The following is a 25,370-nucleotide window of genomic DNA, read 5'->3' as shown; positions in this document are numbered from 1 at the left end:
ATAGGAAAAAAATGGCCCTTTCCCCCGGTCCACTACTGAGCTCCTTTCCGATTCTAAACATTATTGCAGACTTGCTGCAACATCTTTAAATGGGAATATTATTGCTTAATCTATTGTATCGCTCATAATTCAGTCTTAAGGAAAGCTGAAGCAACCAATGCCACATGGTTGGTCTCATGATTTCCAAATTGGCCTTCAGCCTTTATCGCTTGTTAAACCACTGCTCCTCTTATTTCAATGGTTTCCCAATTCTCCTTGGTAGCTTCTTCATAACCCTACACAGCTCCAGTTCTGAATCACCTCACACTGAGCACTGTCAAGTTTGTTAAACATTGTACCTTAAAATGAACATGAATATGATCTCTGAGCACATCTACTCTGAAGAATTTGCGGCCACAAATCTCACAGGTGTATTTCTTATCTCCATGGGTCAGGAGGTGCTTGTTCATATTGCTCCTACATGAAAATACCTGAAGGGGAAGAAAGATGTTAGCAGGTGAATTCTGTTTTCCTGTCACATGTGAGAGATCTAAAATACCCTTGGTTCATACTTTGAATTAAAGTTAGGTGACATTACTCAAGATTAGAACTTATTCCCTGACTAAACCAGCTAGAAAACTGCCCAATAATTAAACTTTGAATTCTAATACAGAACTACCCACAAAGTTTTCCAGTTGATCTCTATAACTTCATTTTCAAATCAAAGTTTAAGATTTTATTAAATCTGTTTTCCATTTTTTTAGTCATTTTCACAACACTTTTAATGTGCATTGCACTGTACATTTTATTATGATTGTTTTCATAACAACCTAACGATGACTATTAATTTCCCTTTCAATATTATGAACTAACGCCGAAAAGGGCACGGCAGCCTTGCACCAAGACCATTTCTTGAGAATGTCTCTTAGCAGGGATTTGATTCTAGCGAGTAATCCTATGAATATTTATGTGAGAATAAGCCACATTGAACTACAGTGGTACCTCTGATAAAGAACTTAATTCATTCTGGAGGCCCGTTCTTAACCTGAAACTGTTCTTAACCTGAGGTACCACTTTAGCTAATGGGGCCTCCCGCTGCCACTGCACAATTTCTGTTCTCATCCTGAAGCAAAGTTCTTAACCTGAGGTACTACTTCCAGGTTAGCGGAGTCTGTAACCTGAAGCACCTGTAACCCGAGGTACCACTGTAATTAGGATTTCTACCCAAATAAACTTGTACAGGATTGCACTGCACATATCTTAATTCTGGGTCCGACACTTTTTTCACTGGCATAATAAGGAGGGTGACTTCCGTTCCATAGTAATAACATCCAACTTAACAACAAAGTTCTTAATAGCCAGCAGTTGACCGAATAAGGTCACAATACCAATGAATGGATGGATGGATGAACAAGCCACAGGTTAGAACCCAAAGCATTGCATATCTAGTTCTGCATGCCCAAGGGGACTTTGAGTTGGAACTTCTTAAGTAGCAGAACACCATTCCACATGCTGTGTGTGTGTGGAGCTCAACCTATGGGACTTAACAGCACAATCTCTCACGATTCTTTGACTGTGTCTGTCAGAAGACCACTGGGACCATGCTCATGTGGTAGCTTCCCCTGCTTTGCTTCTCTCTCAACTATCACCCATCAAAAAGCATCCAAGAAAAAGGAAGGAAGGTCACCCAGTTGCTTGTGCAACATTAATCTGTGTGGACTTTGCCGTCTCTGCTAACCTCATGTCAGTTACACAGACTGGAAAAGTTTGCCATAGTTGTATGGATTTTGGGAACTCATTCAGAACACGTTCTGAATTGTTGCGTGTTAAAAGCACGGCAAAAAAAAATAATGTGTGAGAGTATGCCTGTGGTTTGAAACAAAAGTTCTACTAATGTAAGTCAATGGAAAATCCTACCTTTCCACAAACAGGGCACCCAGAAGGTTCTTTCTTGTAGCGAACCATGTTCTCTGTGCTGTGCTCAAAGTCCTCTCTTTTCACACGCCTCACTCCTTAAGAGAACAGTTCCCACCAAAAAAAGAACAAAGAAAGAATAAACCATGTTTCCTACTTCTATGAATAATGCACACCATAATCAATACAGCAATGCATGGAAATGACTGCTTAAGTGCTGCTTAATTTCAGGTTTGCACATAAACAAACATGGGTATTGGGCTGAGAGGTAGCACCTTGGTTGTGCAATGATTTGTGCCTCATGCATGCCATCTATTTTATTTATTTATTAGGCAGGTTGGGCTAAGAAAGGGACTGACCCAAGGCCAAGCAGTGAGTATTTTGGTTGACTGGGAATCTGAACCTGGGTTTCCTGGTCGTAGTCCAACACTATAACCCCATATTTCCACTGCAAGCACAATGGTTCAGCTATCTAGATGCAACTTAAGGACATACCAGAGTTTTTCATGTAAAAGGGGGGTCATCGTGAATAGCCCTTAAATCTCATCCTGAATAATGAACAATTTAGATCATACTTGTCAGACAGATAGCTACACTTGGATGGTTCAAAGCCTTCTCACCCTCAATTCCAGTGATTCATTACCATGAATGAAGAAAAGAACCAGCCTTAGTGTGTCATCCTTCGAATTTTAAAATGATTGCCATAGGGGAAAGGAAAAAATTATTAAAGGTCCAGGAAGAAGATCCATCACAAATGTACTTACCTTCCAGGTGCCTCCTCTGGTGATCCAACATGACATCCTTCCGGTAGAACAACTTGTTGCAGATCTCGCAAGCAAATTTCTTGTCCCCATGTTTCTTTTTGTGTTTTGAGAGGTTGCTGTTTGTGGAAAAAAACCTGAAGCACATCTCACACTGAAAGGTCTTGTCGTCTGGATGAAAAAGGGGAAGAAGGGCAGATTTCGTAAATGCAGTTTTTAAAAACCATTTAGTTGTTTCTAAGAATAAGCTGTGGAATCCAGCTGCACAACTCAAGCAGGGGCCATCTCTGAAAACCAACAAGCAGCTTCCTCTTGTCTAATCCTACACTACCCGTTTTAAACACAAGCCCCTGTCTCCAAAAGTAGGGCATTGCTGTAAGAGTGTCTGCTGTGGCTTGTGCCAATGGTATCTGGCATACCAGTTGCGACACCACTTGGATATTACCAAATAATTGATGCTTATCAATGTAGATGGTTCTGTGCTGAGCCACCTTGGTGGGCCAGTGTGGTGGATCAGCATAGTGATTCCCTACAATAATTTGGATACTGTACCGATACAGCACTCTACCCTGCACACGCATTTGATGGTGATTATGGGAAGCGCTGCAGTTCAGTGGTAGAATATCTGTCTTACATGCAGAAGAATCCAATCCTCAACGTCTCTCATTATGAATACTTCCTTTTACAGTTTTGCTGATTTTATCTGCATGTTATTGATAGTTTTTAAATGTTATTTTATGTATACCAGGTATTTTAAAAGCAGGTTATATTTTTGTCTGCATAAACAATAAAAACAGAATGTCCAGATGACTTCTATTACTCCCTCCTTACAATTCCAGACCATTTCATGTGACTTAGGTAACGTGGTTTGATTATCATCATACCTGTTCTGCAGTTGTGGAATTCTAACGCGCTCTCTATCCGAAAAGCTTTTTCACATGTAGCACACTTGTACCTGTATTCATTGTCAACCTGAGGATTAAAAACAGAAAAGGAATCACAATAAATATGTCCAAACATATGAAATTCATACTTTTCAAACAACAATTTTCTTTGATTTGTTTCCCCAACAGAGCTGTCACCCCTCCCACAAAAACCCCCAGAAAATTTAAACACTGATAAATTACAGGAGAGGTTTCTATGGTAATTTCTGAGGTTCTTAAGCTTTTGTACAAGTAAAGGCACCAGATTTTTCTATAAACAAATAACTACAGGTAGGAGAAGGCCCATTCTGAGATCTGCAGACCTTGCCTACCTATCATGGTGTGTAACCCACTTTCATCCCACAATGGCTTGCTGATGGAGACCCATACAAACCTCATTCCTACTGTGCTTGTATGAAACATGCTGCTTCAAACTCTCTTTTCGACTGAAAAGCTTGGCACATTCTTCACACTTAAACAATTTGTCACCTAAGGGATTAATCACAAGAAGACAGAGTTAAGTCACCTGCTTATGCAACTAAACCGCTACTCTAATAGGTGAAAATCTGCAGCCCATCTTCTTAGGTACTGCTTCAACATCCCATCATATAAAACTTCTTTTAATTTTGTTTTTCTGCTAGATTGGAGAACTCTCTTCGACTGCAGCCATGAGTTGTGGGAGCTCTGAAAACAAAACCAGGTGACCCCCCACCTGCACCCACCATGAGAGCGGATGTGCCTGCTGAGATTGCTGCTGTTCTGGAACATCTTGCTGCAGATGTTACACTGATAGACGCGCTTGTGTTCCCCAAGTTGCTTGATCATCTTGCGCCGCATCCCATGTCGGCTGGAGAGGAGCAAGCTCCTCTTGAGGGACATGGAGCTTTGATGGTGAGAAAACCTGCCAGATTGGAAAGAAAGAGGCAGGTAACAACGAAGCAGTTCACTGTGTTGCACAAACACCATCTCAGTGTCCTGTTACTATTTATCATATCTCTTATCTGTGCTCTTCTCGTACAGTCAGCCTACTGTAGGATTCATTTATTAGCAACCCTTTGGAACAGGACAGGGTGCTGGCATAGTCCTCTCACTGGCCAGCATCCTATAGCAGGAGCTCCCTACATATGAAGCTCCTCTCTGCTGTGTTAGCTTTCCATGGGGGCTCTTTCAAAGAGATGATCTGCCATACACTCTAGAAGCAATATTGTCTCAGGACTGAAATACCTCAAGGACCACCTCTCCCCCATATGAACTACCACTGTGTACATTTGCTCAAGGGAATTATCTAAAATAAAACCAATTACCGTACAGTGGAACCTCGGTTTACGAACACCTCGATTTACGAACTTTCGGTTTACGAACTATCCTAACCCGGAAGTTAGTAAACCGAGGTGCCCGAGGCCTACTGAGCGTCCGATGCCTTCGGGGAGGCCGGGCCTTCGCTCCGATGCCTCCCGGCCTCTGCGAAGGCATCGGAGCAAAGGCCCTGCTGCTTTAGGGGGTGTTTTTCCTCGTCTAGAACGGATTAATCAACTTCCCATTACTTTCAATGGGAAAGTTCGCTTCGGTTTATGAACACTTCGGTTTATGAACAGACTTCTGGAACCAATTGTGTTAGTAAACTGAGGTTCCACTGTATTTTTCAGTGTATAAGACACCCCCGTGCATAAGACCTTCCCTATTCTGGGGGACTCAACATTAAGAAAATGGGGGGAGATTGCCCTGTGTATAAGACGACCGCCCCCCTTTTAACATTATTTATTAGTAAAAAAACCTAGGCTTATACACAGAAAAGTACGGTATCATCGTTAGGGTACAAAATTTCACCATGGGTCTATTATCACAGACTGAATTGGATTTTTATATTTTCCTTCAAATAAGCAGAGTTTTGGTCTGCTTATGTTAGTGCAAATGATCACTTTTTAATCATGTTTCATTATGTCCAAGATAATAAAGGTGTTCCGGTGGGATCAGAATTGCTGGGAGTGGAAGGTCACGTATGGTTAGGATTCCTGTTTTTTCCTTTAACCCCATATACCTTCTGAATATCTACTCCAAAAGGTTGTGGAACCCGTAGAACAGTATGGGAGGGAAGGGATGGCTAGAGAGAAGATAGAGAAAATCACCAAACCCTCCTCTAGCTGGAATTCCTGCTGAATGTGAGTCATGTCTACAAACAGAAGGAGCCTTTCCATTCATGGAAGAGCAAGATTAGATTCAAATGGAAAAGTAAAACTGGATTCAGCATTTTAGCATTTGCCTTTTCTGGAGGGACTTACTTCGATATAGAATTCCTACTGTTTGCAGTACTGGGTATCTTCGCTAACACCACCTCCATAAACCTTGCTTCTTCTGTAGGAGGAAGAGCTATGTCATCAGGTGGAATCTCCGTTATAATTTCAGCAACATGTTCCTCTGTCAAATGAATTCATTGTTATCAGGAAAGGCCTATCAGTTATGAACTCTTAATATACAACCATACAAGACACTGAGCTTAATGGTTCGTGCACACCCTAGTTAAGCCAAAGGCAATGACTAGGGCAACAGTTCGGCCACATCTGGAAAGCCAAAAGTTTCCCACACCTGCCTCAGAGAGCCAGAGTTAGACAGGGAAGGCAATACCGGACTAGATGGCTCAGTACAAGGCACTTCAATATGCTCATGTGCTGTGATACACCACTTCTTAATAAATTTAGCTCCCCAAGGCAAATATGTCATAAAATGTAAAATTCAGCTTCTTCATGCCCTCTGCCTGTTAAACAAAGTGGCTGGTAATGCAAAGTAATTCGCTTAGGGCAGTATTGGCCAAAGGCCCTCCAGCAGTTTTTGGACTTCAACTCCCATCATCCCTAGCTAACAGGACCAGTGGCCAGGGATGGTGGGAATTGTAGTCCCATTGGCCTAATTAGACCCACCTGCGAGGCTATTTTGGCCACATCATAACCACCTATATCATATATGATGTCAGGTGTAGGACAGGTAAAAACTTGCTTCAGCTGCAGATGCCACCAATTAGCCTATAAAGCCCCATATGAATTGCTGGGGAGGTAGCACTTTGAAGGGAGTCCTGCATGCAAAAAGCTCACCAGATGCTACTGTGACTGGATTCACATGACAGGTGGGCAGCTAGGCCTACCTATCAAGCATGGCCTGAGGGTGGGGGGAAACACGACCATCTGGCCCACTGGGTGAAAAGTTTTCCCCACCCCTGAAATGAAGTATCACTGATAGCTACTTTTAGTAGTTTCTGGGCTCACCAGAAGAGTCTTTATTGTCCACAATCACAATGGGAGTTTCTGGTCTTGCCACTTTGGGCTTCCTGCCCCTTCGTGGTTTTCTTTTCCCTTCCACTGAGGTGTTGGCACTTTCACGGGCTACGGGCTGGTCTGCAGGGGGGGCCTCCATAACCTTTTCTGGAACTGCATCATTTTGGTTGCTCTGTGGAGCTCCTTTGGCTTGCTCCAAGTGACTCCGGCGATGCTCTGCAAGGGAAGAGCGATGAGACAAAAAGCAGTGAAAGGCCTTCCCTTCATTTACATTGAATGCCACCTAAAGTCAACAATATTCCAAACCCAACCTCTGTACAAAGTTGTGACAAGACTGCTGTTGCAGACAGTCTACTAATATTCAACGCCATGGGTAGGCAAACTAAGGCCCGGGGCCCAGATCCAGCCCAATTGCCTTCTAAATCCGGCTGCGGAAGGTCCGGGAATCAGCATGTTTTTACATGAGTAGAATGTGTGCTTTTATTTAAAATGCATCTCTGGGTTATTTGTGGGGCATAGGAATTCGTTCATTTTTTTTCTTTTCAAAATATAGTCCGCCCCCCCACAAGGTCTGAGGGACAGTGGACTGGCCTCCTGCTGAAAATGTTTGCTGACCCCTGTTCAACACAGTCAATGGGCAATATCCAGCTGTTGTGCCCCATTTACAGAATGGACTTCCACCAGTACAAATGGAGCTTATCCTTCCTCCCCTATGGAGAAGATTAGGATAACACAGAATGCTGAAGGTGACAGGGAAGGAGGGGAATCTATTCCTATCTCATGGTGTGATGTTAGACCCTGCACCATGAATCCACAGGAATCACTTAAACAAAAAGAACCAAACAACTTCACAGGAATTGCATTCTTTATTTGTAGCCAACTGCATGGGAGGAGAGTTTCAAAGGCACAAATGAGTGGTATTAAGTGCTATCCTGTCTCTGAAAACATACACCTCAAGCACTTTGAACTTCAATTAACTCTGTTAATAACAGGTCTGGATATAATATACAATTCCTCTGAAATCCCATGGGAAAAGCCCAGTGGTATGACAGTCATAATATTTCTTTTATTTCTGGTAGACATTAAGTTTCTTTCTGTCTAGATTGAGAACTGAGTCCATTTCCTTAGGTAGCTACTTGCATTTCAGGTCAGTCACTACTATATGGTTAACTATACTTCTTGGAATACGGGGAAGGGGAGGGTAGAAGTTCTTCACAATGTGTAATTTGAAGTATTATGGAATTATCTTCTTATGTATCCCCTAGAGTTCTAGAAGCAAATCATCCTGCACTTGTTCAATTCATTACGAATTCTAGACCATAACCCAAGGCTGTGTCCATGCACAAGTAGAATGGATTTCTACTTGCAAAAGGGGACTTCTCGTTACTCTCTTCCCCTCCCATGCAGCATTCATAATATATTTCAGAAGGTTCAGGGACTTTCTGTCATACCACAGATTTGGAGTCCAGGGGGTTGAGACACAGGGAGGGAAATTCAATTGCATTATGCTGGATTTCAGCCCCAGAGAGTTACTTAAGGCACAGTAGACTTTTGACCCTTTTTGAGGAGAGCGGACCTCGTGCCATAGTACAAACCTTCATTTCGACAGTGCTTTCAACTGGGGGGATTATCACCATTCAAGGACAAATTCCTGCCAATCAAAAGCACATGGCGAGGGACTGGAGCAGGTTTGCTAAAGGTGTGCCCTGGGGAGAGCCCCAGGGGCCAGATAGAGAGCTCTGGAGGGCCACATGTGGTTTCTGGGCCCGAGGTTCCCCACCCCTGTCTAAAGATAAGAGGCAAAGAAATGAACTATTCAAATGCTCTCTTTCGAAAACACAAGCCAAACTACTGTAGCTGTAAACACATTCAACCTTTAAAAAATACGCCTGTGGAAATGTGGATCTTAACAGTGCCTCGCTTTTGCTCATCATCAGCTGGGTTTATTGGAAAGCTTTCGAAAACACTGACACATGGATGGGGAAATGGAGCCAGACAACATATAGAGGACCACGGGTTCCCCACCCCTGCTCTAAAATGGCAACTGGCTGGACTCTGCTTCAGCGCCTCACTACTTTCTAGAGAGCTCACTACATCACAACAAACAAAAATTAGGGGCTTAGTATCTTAAACAAACTGAGCAGCAAGCTCTAGACTAGGGATGGGAAGCCTGTGGTCCTCTGGATGTTGTTAGTAACCCCATCTTTCATGAGCCCCAGGCAGCATGGCCAGTGGTGCAGTAACATTTGGAAGGCCACAGCCCCCATTTCACCCACCCAACCCCGGTCTAGACATTCAAAATATCAGGTTTAAACCGTTCCTTCAATACCCATCAGAGATCAGTTTCACCTCAAGCGCTATCATACGCCATCAGATTTTTCTCTAATACAGAGCTTTCCAAACTGTGTGTCATGACACATTAGTGTGTTGGCTGCAGTGTGTATGTGTGCGTGTGAACTCGCCCCATACTCCTCCCAGGGCTGGAAAGGGGTTAGTTTAACATTCTGTTTGCTAGTAAAACTGAATTACTGTGTCACAAAATGACCCATGTCTAAAAAGCGTGTCAGCAACATGAAAAGTTTGGGAAGCTCTGCTCTAACAGGTGATTTGGTTATGTAGTGTTCGCACAACAAGAACCGTAGAGTTTCCATACCTGAAAGTTTAGAACGTGAGAGTTTTAATTTTTTGAGAGAATAAGTGCCACTGGAACAGGGAGGCTTCGAAGTAATTTTGTTTTCTTCTTGGTCACATTCCATCACTACTAAACAAACGTCTGTCAGAGAAACAATGTTTGCATTAGTTTATTTTCCTACTAACCACATTGCTGTTACAATGCCTGGTGTGCCTCTGCTGAAACTCAGATCCTTGGAAGCTGTTTTATATTTAAAAGTAGAAAAGATCAATCAAAGGAAGCATTCCATTACGTGTAACGTATAATACGAACCAGGACATAGATTCTATCAATTTATTTTCATGTGAGGGAGATGTTTGCATGAAATAAGCCCCACAGAGAAAGTGGGAACATTTTTTTGAAATAGTTAAAAAAAAAACTACCCGCCACCCATCCACGAAGCAACCCAACGTACCATTGGCAACGCTAGAAACTTGCTTTAGAACGGGCTTTTCCATTTTTTTGGCGTAGAAAGCGGCGTACCACACTCGTAACTCTGTGCCTGGTGGGATGTCCCGGGATGTAGTGAAGTAAATGTCATTATCATGCTGGAAGGCAGACAGGTTCTGGTGTTCGTATTGGTTGGCTGGCCTCACCATCATCATCCAGTTGCAATCATCTTCATTAGATGTATCAAAATACACTAGAGGTCCATCCTTCTGAAAAACCTAATAGACACCCGTGCAAAGAGGGAATTCAAACTTTGCAGTAATGATCAACTAATAAGTACGCTTCCGAGCACAATTCAAAGTTCTGGTGCTGACCTTTAAAGCCCTTGGAGTGTCTCCACCCCCATCGTCCAGCCCGGACACTGAGGTCCAGCGCCGAGGGCCTTCTGGCAGTTCCCTCACTGCGAGAAGTGAGGTTACAGGGAACCAGGCAGAGGGCCTTCTCAGTAGTGGCGCCTACCCTGTGGAACACCCTCCCATCAGATGTCAAGGCAATAAGCAACTATTTTGCTTTTAAAAGACAACTGAAGGCGGCCCTGTTTAGGGAAGTTTTTAATGTCTAATGCTGTATTGTTTTTCATATTTGATTGGAAGCCGCCCATGGTGGCTGGGAAAACCCAGCCAGATGGGCGGGGTATAAATAATTTATTATTATTATTATTATTATTATTATTATTATTATTATTATTAAATAGCCGTAGACAAGGATGCATTTTTGTTACCATAGTATGACCTGCCCATGCGGTCCGTGCATCTAGACATTACTGTGACGACATGAGAGGAAGAATCTGGCTTCCATAGTACAGTGGCTTTTATTTCATACCCCTGACTTCACAGATACAGGCAAAGTGAATGCAAACCTTCCCCATCAATGTGGGGCACAGAAAGTCACGGCTGCAAAGGAACTATCAGGTGTCTTACAGTGCACTCCCAACTGTTCCTGTGCCACCCGGGCTAGTATTTTGAGCCTTTCAAATTTGGTACAAAGAGCAAGCCCTGCTAGGATCAGGTCCACTCCATAGTCCATCTTTCCCCATAAGAGGACTGCCAAGTTGAAAGTTAACAGATGGAACTAAAGCCAGAAGATTGCTGCATGCCATTCAAACAAAAACACTATAGCATTAGCTATTGGTACTGAAAAAGCTACTCTCTCTGTGTGTGTGTGTGAGAGAGAGAGAGAGGGGGGGGGCAGACAGGCAGAGAATGATTAATGAATGAACTGGCTAACTAAAAAAAGAACCAAATGAAGCAAATACACGTTCAGACAATGGTAGAGCCTGGTTGCTCCATTTCTTAGTGCCTTCACATTATCACCAACCCAGACAGCGTCAATGTACCTTTAATGGAAATGCTGACTCCTTTTCCAGTTTGGTAACTCTCTTTGATTCAAAGGGGCCAAACTGGGTACGCTTCACCAGCTGTGTTACTGCAAAAACGCCTTCAATCCCATCTTCAACTTGCCTGATCTCCAGGTTGGAGGGAAGGGATGATCTAAGAAATGAATATTTTGATGTATAAAAGAGTTGACTGTACAAAAGATCTGCCAGCATCCACAGAAGAAAAAATTCAGCCCTGACATCCACAGGGAAGAGCTGAGGGCTCATCCAGATTTCCATCTGTGCCATAATTTTAAGGCACAGGTACGGGCTTTAACCCTCTGTGTTCAAGTGGTCTTTTTTATTGTTGTTCTGGCAATTTCTGTGGGGAAACCCACATTTTACCATTAAATCGGAGCAAACGGCAATTGACATAGATTGCCATTTGCACCAATTCAGCACTAAAATGCAGGTTCCCCCACAGAAAGCACAGAAAGGAAGGGGGGGGGAACACCACTCAGACATGGAGCTTTAAAGCACGGGTCTGTGCCTGGAAATCGTAGTGTAAAAGAAAATCTGGATGGGCCTCTTTCCTCAGTGACAAATTTTCTATATAAACTTTCTACATTGACATACTACAATACTACATTGTTATATAGTATGAGGGTCAGTAATTGCCTATGAATGGGTTCAACAGCTCTCTAGTGAGTGGTAATCAGCAATTCCTCAGGACCATTTCAAAAATTATTTTTTCTATATAAACATAGGTAGCAACCTTATGCCAGGTTGGAGCATTTGTCCATTTCGACAAATATTGCCTGCTCTGATTGGCAGGCTATTCAGGCAGAGGCCTATCCCATCACCTGCTACTTGATCCTTTTAATGGAAAATGCCAGGAACTGAACTTGGGACGATCTGCATTCAATGCATGTGCTTGATCACAGAGTGCTTCCTCAGCAAGCACTTCCATATGGGCAGTGGCGGAGCTTCATGCTCCGGCACTGGGGGCGGAGGCGGGGCTGGCGCCCGTTCTGGGGGTGGGGTGCACCTCCCGGAGGGGCGTGACACACGTTCCAGGGGCGGGGAGTGTGTTTTGGGGGTGGGGCGGGCGCCCACGATGGCACCCCTTGCCCCTATCTTCCTACGCCCCTGCATATGGGAAAAGACACGAAAACCCTGTGCAGATCTACACACACTTTCCCCTACACTAAAGTTATTTCCATGTAGGAAATCAAAACTCTTAAGTGATCCTGAGTCTCAGGTTTTATGGTAGAAAATGCACATCATGCTACACTGAGGCATGCTATAAATAGCATTAGTAATACTAATAATTAAGAGAAGTGCAAACAAAGATGCTTAGGCTACCTAAGAAGAAGATCTTCACCTCAAGTTGCTGTTTTTATTGACAATTTATTAGCATGACCAATGACTGAGGAGAAAACCGATCTGCCATCCAAGTATTGTGTCCTTTGCCAACGAAAGGCATTTTCTCTGCTTCTCATGCTTCCAAACAAGACTAGTCCACTTAGAAGAAAGGGTTGTACCCAACTGAAGTCTCTGCACTCAGGCAATGACTTCAATGGAATTTCCCCTCCCTCTCTCCTTCCCCGGGACACACCCCAGACCACCCCCAAATCTGCCCTGGAGGGTTGAAGGAATCCCCAGAGCAGATTTGCAGGGTATCTGCTTGCACAATGACTTAGATACAACTAAACTGAGTCATCTGCAAATTCCGTTTTTGTGTCGTTCACATTGTACAATCCACATGCTCCACTGACACAAATGTGATTAGCCTTGCTTTTCTCCCTCGCTGCAATAAATGCCAGAAAGCTGTCATCTACATATAGGAAAAGGCAAAGGTTAAAAGGGATGATCTAGCCATAATACTCTGCCCTGGCTGGCAGGACTATTTGGCCCCCCATCTTCTCATGCTGCTGAAAACACTCCAGAATGAGAACTTGCGGCTTAGAATTGTTTGGGAGACATTTAAAGTTACATGCATGTGAGTTCTCCAAGACTGGGAGCATTCCTAGTTCAAAATGTGACACTAGAAGCAAAACAAATGAGAACAGAAGACTCCCTTTTGCATCTGGCTTCATTACTTTAAAATTAAGCAAGCCAACAAGGCAAGAGTTGGCTTACCTTGCCCGACTTAGCACAAAGGAGTCTTTGACCATCACCACTGGGCCCAGTTCTGGACATTCCGAATCATGATGCTGATTGCAATCTTCACACCCTGAAAGCAGACAAAGGAAAAAGCAGGTAGCCATGGACCTTCACAGTGTGCTCCAACAACTGTGATATTCAATTATCCGGTGGCCACATACAGTACTTGTTTGAATCGATAGTATATAGTTCAACTCATCCCAGGGATAAATAAGGAATAAAACGGCACTTGTGTTATCAGGCTATAACAGCACCTGCAAAAATTCCCAAAGAAAATAGGCTTTTAATAAATGTCTAACAATTATAGTTTTGTCAGTCGAGGAAGGATGCTTAAGAGGAAGGGGAAGCAACACTTGGCATAACCGATTCTGGCTGGAAAATAATATTCATATTCTCTGAATCAATGCGTGCAAAGCCGCTTTCTTCTGGATGTTACACAAACACCTTTCACCAGACTGTTTTGTAACCGTTCCAGCTTAATTTACGTCAAGTTCTGTCTCTTCATTGTTCAGAGCAAAGGCTATTCCAGCAACCAAGAGGCATCACCATTTTCCCAGGCTCCACAGAAGGAGCAAACATCTCTAGGAGTGAGTTATGTTTACAGCCATAGCTGCTTTTCCCTTTTTTTTGAAATAGTAGATCCATTCCATCATCCAGGCCATGCTTTTCAGAATGCCCTGTTCTAAGCACAGGCCCAGGACTTGCAGAGACTGGCAGGGCGAATTCGGGGATAAAGAATGCTAGCCTGGCTGTGGTTGTATGCAGGGAAAGAACTTCAGAATAAAAAAAGCTCCATCGACTGAGCTTCAGATGAACCCAGAGCCTTATTTTGAAGAGCCCCAGGCCTGTAAACAACCGTGGGCAAGACACCACATGAGTGTGCAGGCTTCCCTCCTCACAGCTGCTTTATTCCTTGCCTCCTGGTTGGGGAGGAGCTGTAGCGAGGGAGGAGCGCAAATGCTTTATATGCAGAAGTTCAATCCCTGCCATCTCCAGTTGAGTCTGAGATCCTAGGGAACTGCTGAAGTCACCAAGTTTACGGAACAATGGTCTTACTCGGTACAAGGCAGTTTCCAATTCCCCATTGTCCTCCGAGAGAGCTTATGCAGGCCTGAATAACATGCTAAGCCAAATATAATGTTATAAAAAGAGCCCCGTTGAATCAAGACCCTCTAGTCCAGCATCCCTTTTCTCAAAGTGGCCAACCAGATGCCCGGGGAAAGTCTGCAAGCAGGAGTTAGGTGCAGCAGCGTTCTCCAAACTTCTGGGTTCCAGCAACTGTTTCCCACAGTGGAAGTAGAACAAAGGCATTGTGGAGAGTAGCCTCCGATAGCCTTGTCCTCCACACACCTGCCCAATCCTCTTTGAAAGCCGTGGCTCGGCTTCCATCTCTTTTCTTTGGATCTTAGTCAGAAAGCACGTCCAGCATCACCTCTAATTGTCTTTTGCGCCAAGGAAAGTTGCTTCCAATCTTACCTTTCACTTATTCAAATTTTAGACCTGCACCGACACAGCCTACAGAGAGCTTATTTATTAATTATCCTCCATGCACAGGTCTTGAGGCAATGCACAAGATATATTTGGGGGGCGGGGAGAGCAAAACAGGCACCCATGGCAAAGATCCATTCGTCCAGCTGGAAAAGCCCATTGAAAGCCCTGCTCCGAGTTACAGTAGTGCAGGCTTCTGAGATCCTTGGAACTTGTAAGAGAGGTCTCCCACCAACCACAGTGTCCTACTGGGTATATAACCTGGCCCTGCATGGTATATGCCGACACCTTGAACTTGGCAGTCAGTGTAAACCCCACAGGCAAGGAGTTATATGTTGGCAGTAGTATGCTCCCAAGCTGCTACATTCTGCACCAGCTGGAACCTCCTGGTGGCCTCACAATCCCTGGTCTTCCAATCCCTGGTCTTCTGCTTTCAAACCATCACTACTGCAACTCACTATTTTGCTCTCAAATGATGTCTCTTGTAGTCCTGCTACAAGTCATCCTGTATTTTTTTTAGTAGTATCTTAGACTTGCTGGTAAAAAAAAGCGGAAGAAAGCACCACAGCTGTCAGCACTGCAGAGTCATCACAACTAAACAGCACTCTTGCATGCTCTTTTATGCCTTGGGGGCATCTGCAAAGCTATTAGTGCTGTTCTAACCCCTCAGTATTTATTTACTGTGATGGTGCATGAAGAAAAAACACAGAACAGCACAATAACGAAACAAAACAAATTGTTCGGCTTCTAAAATGAGACTGCTTGAAGCTATGAATCTGTGGTGTCAGTTGCTATGAATTAAGTACCATCCCCCTCACCACTTAAATTCCCACAGCGAACAAGAAATCCTACTAAGGATTATTCAAAAGCTTCCCACAGAACTGCAAAAAATGTGCATTTTCCAAGCACATGCATCTCAAACTTCTCCATACTCCTCTCTGGTGCATCTTTAATCCCTTATAATAACTTTACCTAGATTGCTCTCTTCCATGTAGTAGGGAGCAAAACACACCTTTCACCCCATGCCAAACAAGTGCACTTATCCCACCTTTGATATCACCAGACACCAATGCCCAGGCGTACTGTTTGAGAGGGTGTTCACATGTAAAATTCAGTGTGTGTATGCCCAGATTGAACAGCTGATATCTCAGATAAAATCTGTAAATCAACAATGCAATCTGGGCCCATGCATTTATGGCAGCGGTTCTGAAAGGTTGTGGTGCCCCAAACTGGTGTGGCAGGAAAGGATGGCAAGTGTAGCGAGAAGATTCAAGGACAATCAAAGAAACATTTAAACATTTCACTATAGTATAGTATCAAAATATTTTTTATTATTTGCAGAATATGGATGGGTATCTTTTCAAAATGACAGCAAGAACATCAAATGATACTGAGGACAATCCTAGTTGTGAGCTAAAATCACCATTAAAACATAGTGCTAGAGAAGATGCGTTTATCATTATAGTTTGGGAATGATTCAAGTTCTTAGCTGCATTGTTTCATACTTTCTGGTTTCCCATGATGATATTATAAAGTAGTTGTGTTCTATGTTATAAATCAAGCACTACTAGTTGTTGTTTCTTTTTGTTTCCCCCAATGTATTTCTAATCACTACAAAATTCAGTGTGGCACAATCAAATTTTTATTCTGAAAGTATGACTCAGAGAAAAAAGTTTTGAGAACCAGTCATTTATAGTATTGAACACCATGCTTCTTTCCCCCTCTCCAATCCCCCCATCTTTTCTGTAAATCCTATTTTAACCTCTCAGGTCTCATCCCCAGACAAGAGGAAGACTACGTAGATGTGCTTGCATTTGTTCACCTTTATAGCTTGCCAATGTGCCTACTAATACCTCCTATAGCAGTAGCAAAAGGTCTTAGTAAATATCCCCAGAAAATCTACAATGCATGGCAGACTGTTTGCTGTGCCTGCTCAGTTCCTGACTACACTGGCTCAGCCTCTCCTAAATGGAACACAACCACTTAAATTGTCCGCATTTTACTGGGTGCCGGGATCGGACATCCACCGTCTCTTCTATTTTGAACACAGGACAGGTGGCAAAGAGCCCAAAGTAGGATATGTGTGCAATAGCCCTCATTTGGCTCTCACTGATAATTAATATTCAGAGGCATACTTAATGCAGAAGTATTCTTGGATACTTACAGATAAGCACGGCCTCCTTGCTGCCATCCTCTGCCATTTCGGAGACCTTTGAAAACAGAAGAGACAAAGATTCCAATGAGACTATTAGGCACTTCATAGCAAAAGGCTCACCTACCCGAAATATGTGGATTCCAAGATACTAATGAAAGTGCTTTTTTACGCCTAGAAGAGGCTGGATAAAAACAGGCCCCAGGTTACATTCGGCTGGAGTTTTGCTATTGATTTCTAAAGGGTTATATTACTCCCTACAGTTAAACACAGAACATAACTCACAACATTAAAGGAACTACATTCTATTGAGTCAGACCATCAGTCAGATATTGTCTACATTGATTGGCAGTTCTCCAGGGTTTCAAATGGGATATTCCTAGCACTGCCTAGAGATGGTAGGTGCTCTATCTCTGAGCTACAGCCTTCCCACCATCCACTAATGTTATTGTTTTAAGAACGCTGTGCACGATAACTTGAAAATTTAACACTCAACCTTGTGTCTGAGTTGCAGAACATGACAAGTCCCCTAAACAAACATAACTTCCATACAGGAAAAAGCATTTACAGAGCTATGTACGGCACATGTCCATTCCATGTGATCTTATACATATGGTGGAAAGCCCTAGCCAATCCCATTTACAAATGGCCTTCACTTGAAAAATAAAAATAAAAGTGAGGTACCTAGCTTTGAGGTTGCAAAGAAAAACATGAGATCAACATATGTGGAAATATGAAAACCTCCTAAGACCACCCAAAAGTATCAAAATGTAATAATTTGAAATGTATTGATTTCCACGATAAGTTCCTATGAAACTCTGCATGTAATGGGACATTTGGAAGGATCAAACAGCTGGTAAAGGGTTATTATTCTCAGTACTGTTTCCTGAAACAGCAAATGGCAGGATTGTTGGCTCATTTTACAACGATTTATATGCCCTTCACCAGAACGTTCCAGGGCAGGTTATATCAATATAAGATACATCACTGAAAACAGTCTAAAAATATTTTCTATCACAACTAGAGTGGGTCCTAAATTATATGTATCTCAAGTGTAAAAAGAACAGGGTAGAGATGCATCTTCAGCATACAACAAAAGCAATGCAATGAAAGTGTCAGATGCACCTCTGTGGGGAGGAATTACACATCTCTTATGACCCAATATTCTCCAGAAATTATATGATTCTCAGAGCCCAGTACTTACTGTTGCAGTCCAGCTTTGGTTCAGCTCAGTGCAGTATGGCAGCGAAAAGGACCAGTGAAGGGCAAGGCAGCTGTGAGCTCCTCCCTGGAGGCTGCATGGTCCTGCTAAACCAGCGTTTCCCAAACTTGGGTCTCCACCTGCTTTTGGACTACAATTCCCATCATCCCTGACCACTGGTTTTGCAAGTTAGGGATGATGGGAGCTGTAGTCCAAAAGCCGCTGGAGACCCAAGTTTGGGAAACACTGCGCTAAACCATAGTTTGACCTGGCACGACATGCAAACCACAGGGGGTGCTGCTATCGAGAAAACTGAAGGCTCCTGGTAGCCCAAGAAACACTACTTTTTGCGGAAGGGTTAATGTCAGCTTTCTTGTACAAAACTAGTACAACTGGGATTCACACATTGCACCTTGAGGCGACAGACACTTGGAGCGACAGACAATCCACCACAATCTGAAGAATATGTCTGAAGTTTTTATTTCTAAGATGACACTTGCTGCTCACTCAGATACTCAGTCTCCCCACCCATCATTGGCGACCGCTTCTAAGCTTTCAATCTGGTACTTTCAGAAACAGCAGGTTCTGTTCTGAAATGTTTTGCACATAACTGCAATAGGTAAAAACGGAGAGGGGCCAAAACTGGTATTTATTTGGGCGTCTTCTGGAAATGAAACTCCTGAGTGCAGAAAAGACAAGCAAGGGCATAGTAATGGCACTTCTTAAGAGGGCTCTTAAGCTTTTGCTTATGGAGAGGCAATCTACAAAACAGAAAGAGCTCGATTTCAATTACAGGTGAAACTCGTAAAATTAGAATATCGCCGAAAAGTGCATTTATTTCAGTAACACAACTTAAAAGGTGAAACCAATATATGAGATAGATGCATGACATACAAAGCAGGATATGTCAAGCCTTTATTTGTTGTACTTGTAATGATTTGTCGTTAGGCCGGTCAATTATAAATGGAATGTAATTAATGAAATGTAATAGTGATGTTTATTTTTGTATTATTGTAACTATTTGTTTTATTACTGTGGAATTTCCAAAAGAAAAATTGTAAAAATTGAAATTAAAATAAAAAATAATAAGTTGCATTACTGAAATAAATGCACTTTTCGACGATATTCTAATATTCCAAGTTTCACCTGTATTTCCAGTAATCATTTTTTATTTGTGTATATTTACCTGAAAGCATAAAGGACCCTGGCAGTTCACTTTGGCTTAATTACCTAGAACGCCCATGTGGTTAAGCATGATATTCACCAACTACCTCTGAACTTGTAGGGCACAGGATGTTTCTCCTAATAGATATAGGGACTAAGTCAGGCATGGCCAAACTTGGCCCTCCAGCTGTTTTGGGACTACAATTCCCATCATCCCTAACCACTGGTCCTGTTAGCTAGGGATGATGGGAGTTGTAGTCCCAAAAACATCTGGAGGGTCAAGTTTGGCCATGCCTGGACTAAGTGAATAAGGGGTGCTTCACAATTTTATGTAGCAGCAAACATGTTTTCCACAACATTGATGTCCATGGATGCCCAGTACAACTAATCCTAGCTCTCTGGAAACACTATTTTGACTCTCATGTTGTTTTGATTTGTGGGCAAATCATTTCAAGTGTGTATCTTATGTAACAAGTACCCCGTAAGTCTGTTAGCTTGGATGGCTCAAAAAGTGATTAAATTCAAATGATATTCTCTCCATAGCTAATATATGACAGCTAAATGGCGCCTCCATACCCAGGAGTATTCTTCTGAATATCGCATGCCATTACACCCTGCTTGTAAACATCCCAGAAGCACCAGGATCCTAAACAAGACATGTCCAGGAAAAGGAGCAGACTTGACTATAATTGTGTTTTGACCTCCACCTTCCTCTAGCACAGTTTCCCAAACTTGGGTCTCCAGCTGTTTTTGGGCTACAACTCCCACCATCCCTAGCTAGCAGGACCAGTAGTCACGAGATGGTGGGAATTGTAGTCCCAAAACAGCTGGAGACCCAAGTTTGGGAAACCCTGCTCTAGTACTACTGTCCCAAACATTGACTTTGGGACACAAGTGGTATGACAAGAATGAACCCTGGACAGTCCAAAATTAGAATCATAGTTGGAAGAGTTCCAAGGATCATCTAGCCCAACCCCCTACAATGCAGGAATGTGCAGCTACCCCACATGTGGATCGAACCTACAACCTTGGCATTATCAGTACCACACACTAACCAGCTGAGCCATATAGATGACAGGTGGGAAGGGTGTCTGAAACACTGCACTATACAGTCTTTAAGTTGCAAATCAACATGTTGACAAAAGCAGTCAATACAGAGTCAATATACTTGGTTGCAGTATTTATACATTTGTGGCAATTTTCAGTGCTTATTAACTGCTGTTAGCACTATGGTTTTTCTTTTCTTCTTTTTCGTATTTTTAATACATTAGCTTCCCATTGACACGCAAGGCAAAATTCAAATGCACCATACTAATTAATTTTATTGCAATGCTTTCATTTTGAAAAAAATATAAATGAATAATCATACTGATATCAAGGCTACATGACTACAGAAATAGCATCAGTGAATAAACACAGATAATAACTTGCAGTAAACTGCTAATTGGTACATTTTTCTTAGGGCAAGATAGGTGAGGAACTAATTTAAAAAGCAGCATCAAAAGAGTGAGATCATATCTGAGTATAGCTGAGAAAACAGACACCTGATACTTAGTAAACAGTCCAATGCTAATCCTTCAACTAGATGAGATTTTAAGATAAATAAACGTGCAAGTATTTGCACGGTTAAAGGTATTAGAGAAAGTTTATTTACATCAATAACAGGAGAGGAAAGAGACTGCAAGTGGATTAATGGATTAACTATTATCTGAATTTGTGCAAGGAAACAAGAAAAATGCTTTCCAATATTTTATTTTGCTCACTTATTGAATATTATAGTATTGGTTTCAATTTTATATGAGATTATTTTGAAGCATCTTTGCCAACTTAAATGGCCCTCTAATAGTTAACTTCATGGGTTCCAATGGTGTTTTAGGACCATACAATGGCACCCATGCATCTTGTAGTTGAATGTATCAATCATCAAGTACGCTGTGGGCACCATTAAACCATAAAATTTATTGAACAAACATACCTCCCCCTTTATATCTACTATCAACAGTTGTTGGAACATGTAGCCTTAATTAACTTCCTCAGCATGTGTGAAGTGGAAAAAATAAATGCACTATGGAAATCGGCAGTTTCCCTTGAAAACACTCCATGACATTACACAAGCCAGAGTGCAAAGTATTAATCCAAAAATTGGAAATAAAAGTCACCACCCCCATATCAGATTAGTACATGAACAATAATCCTACTCTAAATTCCATCTTGGGGATTTTACAAACCACACATGACGGGTCACTTCCCACACTCCTTTCTGACATGTTAATATTTTTGACACGGTGTAGTATGTGGCCCTCGATCCAGGTAAACAGGTCAAGAAACACTGCATCTGCATTCTATGTCTTTTTTATTAAAACCAGTTAAACTTGCAGTTTTCACATTTATTTTCAAACATGGACATGACCCGCATGATTAAACTAGTATTTTGAAAAATGTAATAAAAAGAGAGCAATTTATGCCACTGGATGCATCTGCCTGGCTAAGAAACCTTTGCCAGCCCATCCACATCAGAGGATGAAATACAGTTCCAATAGTAACTCCTTATAACCAAATGGATGATTGGAGAATGGGGGAAATACCTGACTCAAGCATATATTTAATATTTAAAATATCATGAGAACAGAATATAATATCATCGGCATAATCAGCAAGCTATTCTACCAGATCTACTTCTCAACCGGGGCGAGTGGAGATTTTTTAAAAAGAGCATTTTAAATGTTTATTTCAAAGAAACCCACATTGTTTCAATGCATTGGGAAAACGCGACTGCAAGAACAGGACATGCCAGATATGCCGAATTTCCCCAAGGTCCGCGCGCGTGCGTGTGACCTTGTGTATGTGGCACAAAAGGACCAAGCGGGCGCCAGAGAGGGGGCACAATCCGCGGGAGAAAGCGCTGCCTGCGGGTCCCGCACCTCTCCGAATCGCAGGCCACCTCCACACGCCCCCTTCGCGAGAGCGACGCCTGCCTTGCACCAAGCGCAGGCACGGCGGGGAAGGGAGGGCGCTTTGTCCTGCACCCGGGCAAGCCGGAGCCCTTCCATTCCCAGCCCCAGGGAAGAGCCTTGCCTCTTCGGGTGCACCGCCCTCTCCCACCCAGAGCACAGGGGCTGCCCCACCCAGGTCCGGCGAGGGTTGGAGGGGAAAGGAGGAAAGGGCGCGGGGCGGCAGAGAACCGCAGTCCAGGACGGCGGCGCCAGGCGAGCCTTGCCCGCACGGGGTTGGCGGGCGGGCGGCTGCCTGGGTTGGGCTGGGGATCCGGGAGCGGCTCCGCCGGGTTTTGCTTCGGACCCGCCTCGCCCCCTCCACGCCGCGCGGCCGCAGGCGGCTCCTGCCTGTAACAAAGAACAGGCGGCGTGGAGGAAGAGAGCGGGACGGAGGGGAGGGAGCAGCAGGCGCCGCCGCGGCCGCTGCCGGGGGCCCCGCCGCGCCTCCCCGAGAAGCGCCCCGCTCGCGCCAGTGGGGGCCCGCCGGCCCAGAGTCCCCGCGCGAGGGGCGAGGGCGGCTCCCGGCGACGAGGGGGCGGCGCGCGGCGAGGCGGGAGGGTGGGGGAGGGGGGGCTGCGTTACCTGCTTTTGGAATGTTCACACCCGGATCGAATCCGGGCTCCAGGTTCCGATCCGAGCCGGAAACCACGCGCCACCGGAAGCTGGAGCTTTGTTGTTCGCGAGGCACCATGGGAATCGTAGTTCAGGGAGTCGGGGTGGGGTTGGGTGGAGAAATGTTGCTGTTGCGGAGGCAGTGAAACCTGGGCGGGCCGGCGAGGTGGATGGAGAGAGTGGCAGCCGAGCGCCTTCTGCTGAGCCGCTTTGTGCTAAGAAGAGGAAAGGGCAGAAGGTGTATTGCGACAGCAGCAGCCAAGAGAGGGATATAGAAGGAGGATGAGCAGCGCTGTGTGACACGCGTACATGCGCGCCACCGCCTGGCAAAGCTGAGCACGGGTGAAATCCTGGCACCTGCCCAGGATTACAGTTTCGGTTAAGCGGTGTTGGTTGCCGCCCTCTTTACACACTAGATTTGCAGCGGGTGGACAGAGTGGCCTCCCCTGGAACTGACGAGGGACTCGCTTTTGAAAAAAACATGCCGTGCATTTTCGTTTTTTTTAAAGGCAACGAAGTGCTGGATGACATTGAGGAAGGAGACGTCGTAGCGCAACCTTTTGCAGGGCTCCATAACCGCGTCGGAATGCACATGGAAAGTTGCGCGTCCAAACGGTTCGACGTGTCAGACAGAGACAGATGTTTAGGGGCGGATGAGACATTGGGTTCCACTTATTGGGGTACCAGCTTATTCTGAGAGCAATCAGCAGTGCTGGTGTTGACCTTTATTAAAACCAAAGGCTTGGGTTTAGGTTAGTTGAGGGACCGACCGCCTTCGTCCATTTCATCCTGCCCAAGAACTGAGACCTCCCACACCCCCAGCATCCCTTTTCTCCGTCTTTCAGGTATTAGCCGTAGATAATATCCTCTTGGGGAGGACGGGATACCACGCCCTCCCCTGAAAGTTTCGTCTGGCTCCTTCACTGCTTGCGTTTTACCAGAACAGTTAAATTTCTCTTTTAAAACAGGCTTTTAAATTCCATCCAGAGCAGCTGGAATAGGAGAGCATTCAATGCCAACGGCTCTATCACTCAAATTGTGCCCACCCCCGTTAGGATTTCTCCCCATCTTTAAGGGGTCTGGGAAAACTATATATTGGGGGGGGCACACAGCAGTTTAGAATACAGAAGCTTCATCCATTTTTGTCTGAGGTGCCCTGTGTGTTATGAAAATGATATTTTGGCAAAATCTTCTGGAGTTTTTCCAAAGAGTCTTCTAGACCCCTTTGCAATGGGAGATAGGTGTTGATCTTTTTTTTTTTACTTGCAATGCAGGTAAAAGGTTGGTAATTTTCTTTTTTCAGCTAAGCTTGGTGCACACTTAGTGTGTTAATACATTCATAGGTTAGTTCCCATGTGAGCATTCGTGGACCTTTGTCTACTCATGAGCACAAACCAGAGTGCAAACCAGTATTGAGGTGGGATAATCCAACAAGTGAGATGGTTGTATCCACACTGCCCAGGCTTGCACTCCGGGGAGGTCAATTTGGTGCCGCTAACACATTGATTTGACTTCACTCCCATGAGATACACACCATTGTCTCTCGAAACAAATGCCAATAACAAGGTTGTATTCACACTGTGTTGTTCCCTCCCCTCAACTCTCAATTAGTACTTCACCTACCTTAAGTTCTGGAAGCCTGGTGGTCCCCTGTGGACATGCAGACAGGCACTTGTGTGCACACACACCTTTTAAGTCTTTTTTTTTTTAAATCAAGTTTTCCAGTGTATTATTAGCATGATTGCCCACTCTTCACCCCAGGGTCCCAGGTGGATTATGATAGTAACAATCTATAGTATCTGACGAAGTGTGCATGCACACGAAAGCTCATACCAAAATAAAAACTTAGTTGGTCTTTAAGGTGCTACTGAAGGAATTTTTTTATTTAATTTAACCCACTGTTTGCATAAATGAGCAGTCAAATAAATGTATGCCACTCCAAGCAAGGTAAGGGTTTGGAGTCACTCACGTGGAAGTATGTTGCTTCCTTTCTCCACTTTTGCTTTCATGTTCCTGGAGCTGCAAGGGCAGTTGTTTTTTTAACATAGCTGTTTTGTGCAAGGGCAGTTCTGCACAAAAGAGCTGTTTAAAAAATACAAGTAACTCACACCTTAGGTGAGGGGATGGTACATAGCACAACCCACCCCTGACATACTCAAAGCACCCTCTTAGAACTGCCCCTAAGTGAACAGTCTTTCCCTCTGGAACACTGAACAGGTCTTGGCGAACACACACACAGACCGCCCACCAAGCTAGAGAGAGTTCTCAAGAGCAGTGTTTCTCAACCTTTTTGGGGCCACGGCACACTTGTTCCG

The 25,370-nt window shown here is 43.8% G+C and overlaps 1 protein-coding gene across 2 annotated transcripts in view; it reads right to left on the bottom strand.

The window, feature by feature from the left end:
- PRDM15 (PR/SET domain 15) overlaps positions 1-23,134 on the bottom strand; it is a 37,758-nt gene extending 14,624 nt beyond the window's left edge. For both annotated transcript variants that reach the window (XM_035115206.3, XM_060273559.2), the window contains exons 1-14: positions 23,026-23,134; positions 17,098-17,143; positions 13,422-13,515; positions 11,301-11,454; positions 9,930-10,182; positions 9,497-9,616; positions 6,835-7,059; positions 5,857-5,992; positions 4,300-4,478; positions 3,972-4,066; positions 3,539-3,626; positions 2,658-2,825; positions 1,897-1,991; positions 339-470 (exon numbers count right to left, since the gene is read on the bottom strand). In XM_035115206.3, the coding sequence (XP_034971097.2) occupies positions 339-470; positions 1,897-1,991; positions 2,658-2,825; positions 3,539-3,626; positions 3,972-4,066; positions 4,300-4,478; positions 5,857-5,992; positions 6,835-7,059; positions 9,497-9,616; positions 9,930-10,182; positions 11,301-11,454; positions 13,422-13,515; positions 17,098-17,134 (1,776 nt within the window). In that variant the 5' untranslated portion in view covers positions 17,135-17,143; positions 23,026-23,134. The remainder of the gene's footprint in view (positions 1-338; positions 471-1,896; positions 1,992-2,657; positions 2,826-3,538; positions 3,627-3,971; positions 4,067-4,299; positions 4,479-5,856; positions 5,993-6,834; positions 7,060-9,496; positions 9,617-9,929; positions 10,183-11,300; positions 11,455-13,421; positions 13,516-17,097; positions 17,144-23,025) is intronic.
- Between the last annotated feature and the right edge of the window lie 2,236 nt (positions 23,135-25,370).

Source organism: Zootoca vivipara, chromosome 4 (assembly GCF_965207765.1).
Source record: "Zootoca vivipara chromosome 4, rZooViv2.hap1.1, whole genome shotgun sequence".
Taxonomy (NCBI): domain Eukaryota; kingdom Metazoa; phylum Chordata; class Lepidosauria; order Squamata; family Lacertidae; genus Zootoca; species Zootoca vivipara.
The sequence above is the reverse complement of the archived record's forward strand: the minus strand, read 5'-3'. Positions and strand labels throughout refer to the sequence as shown.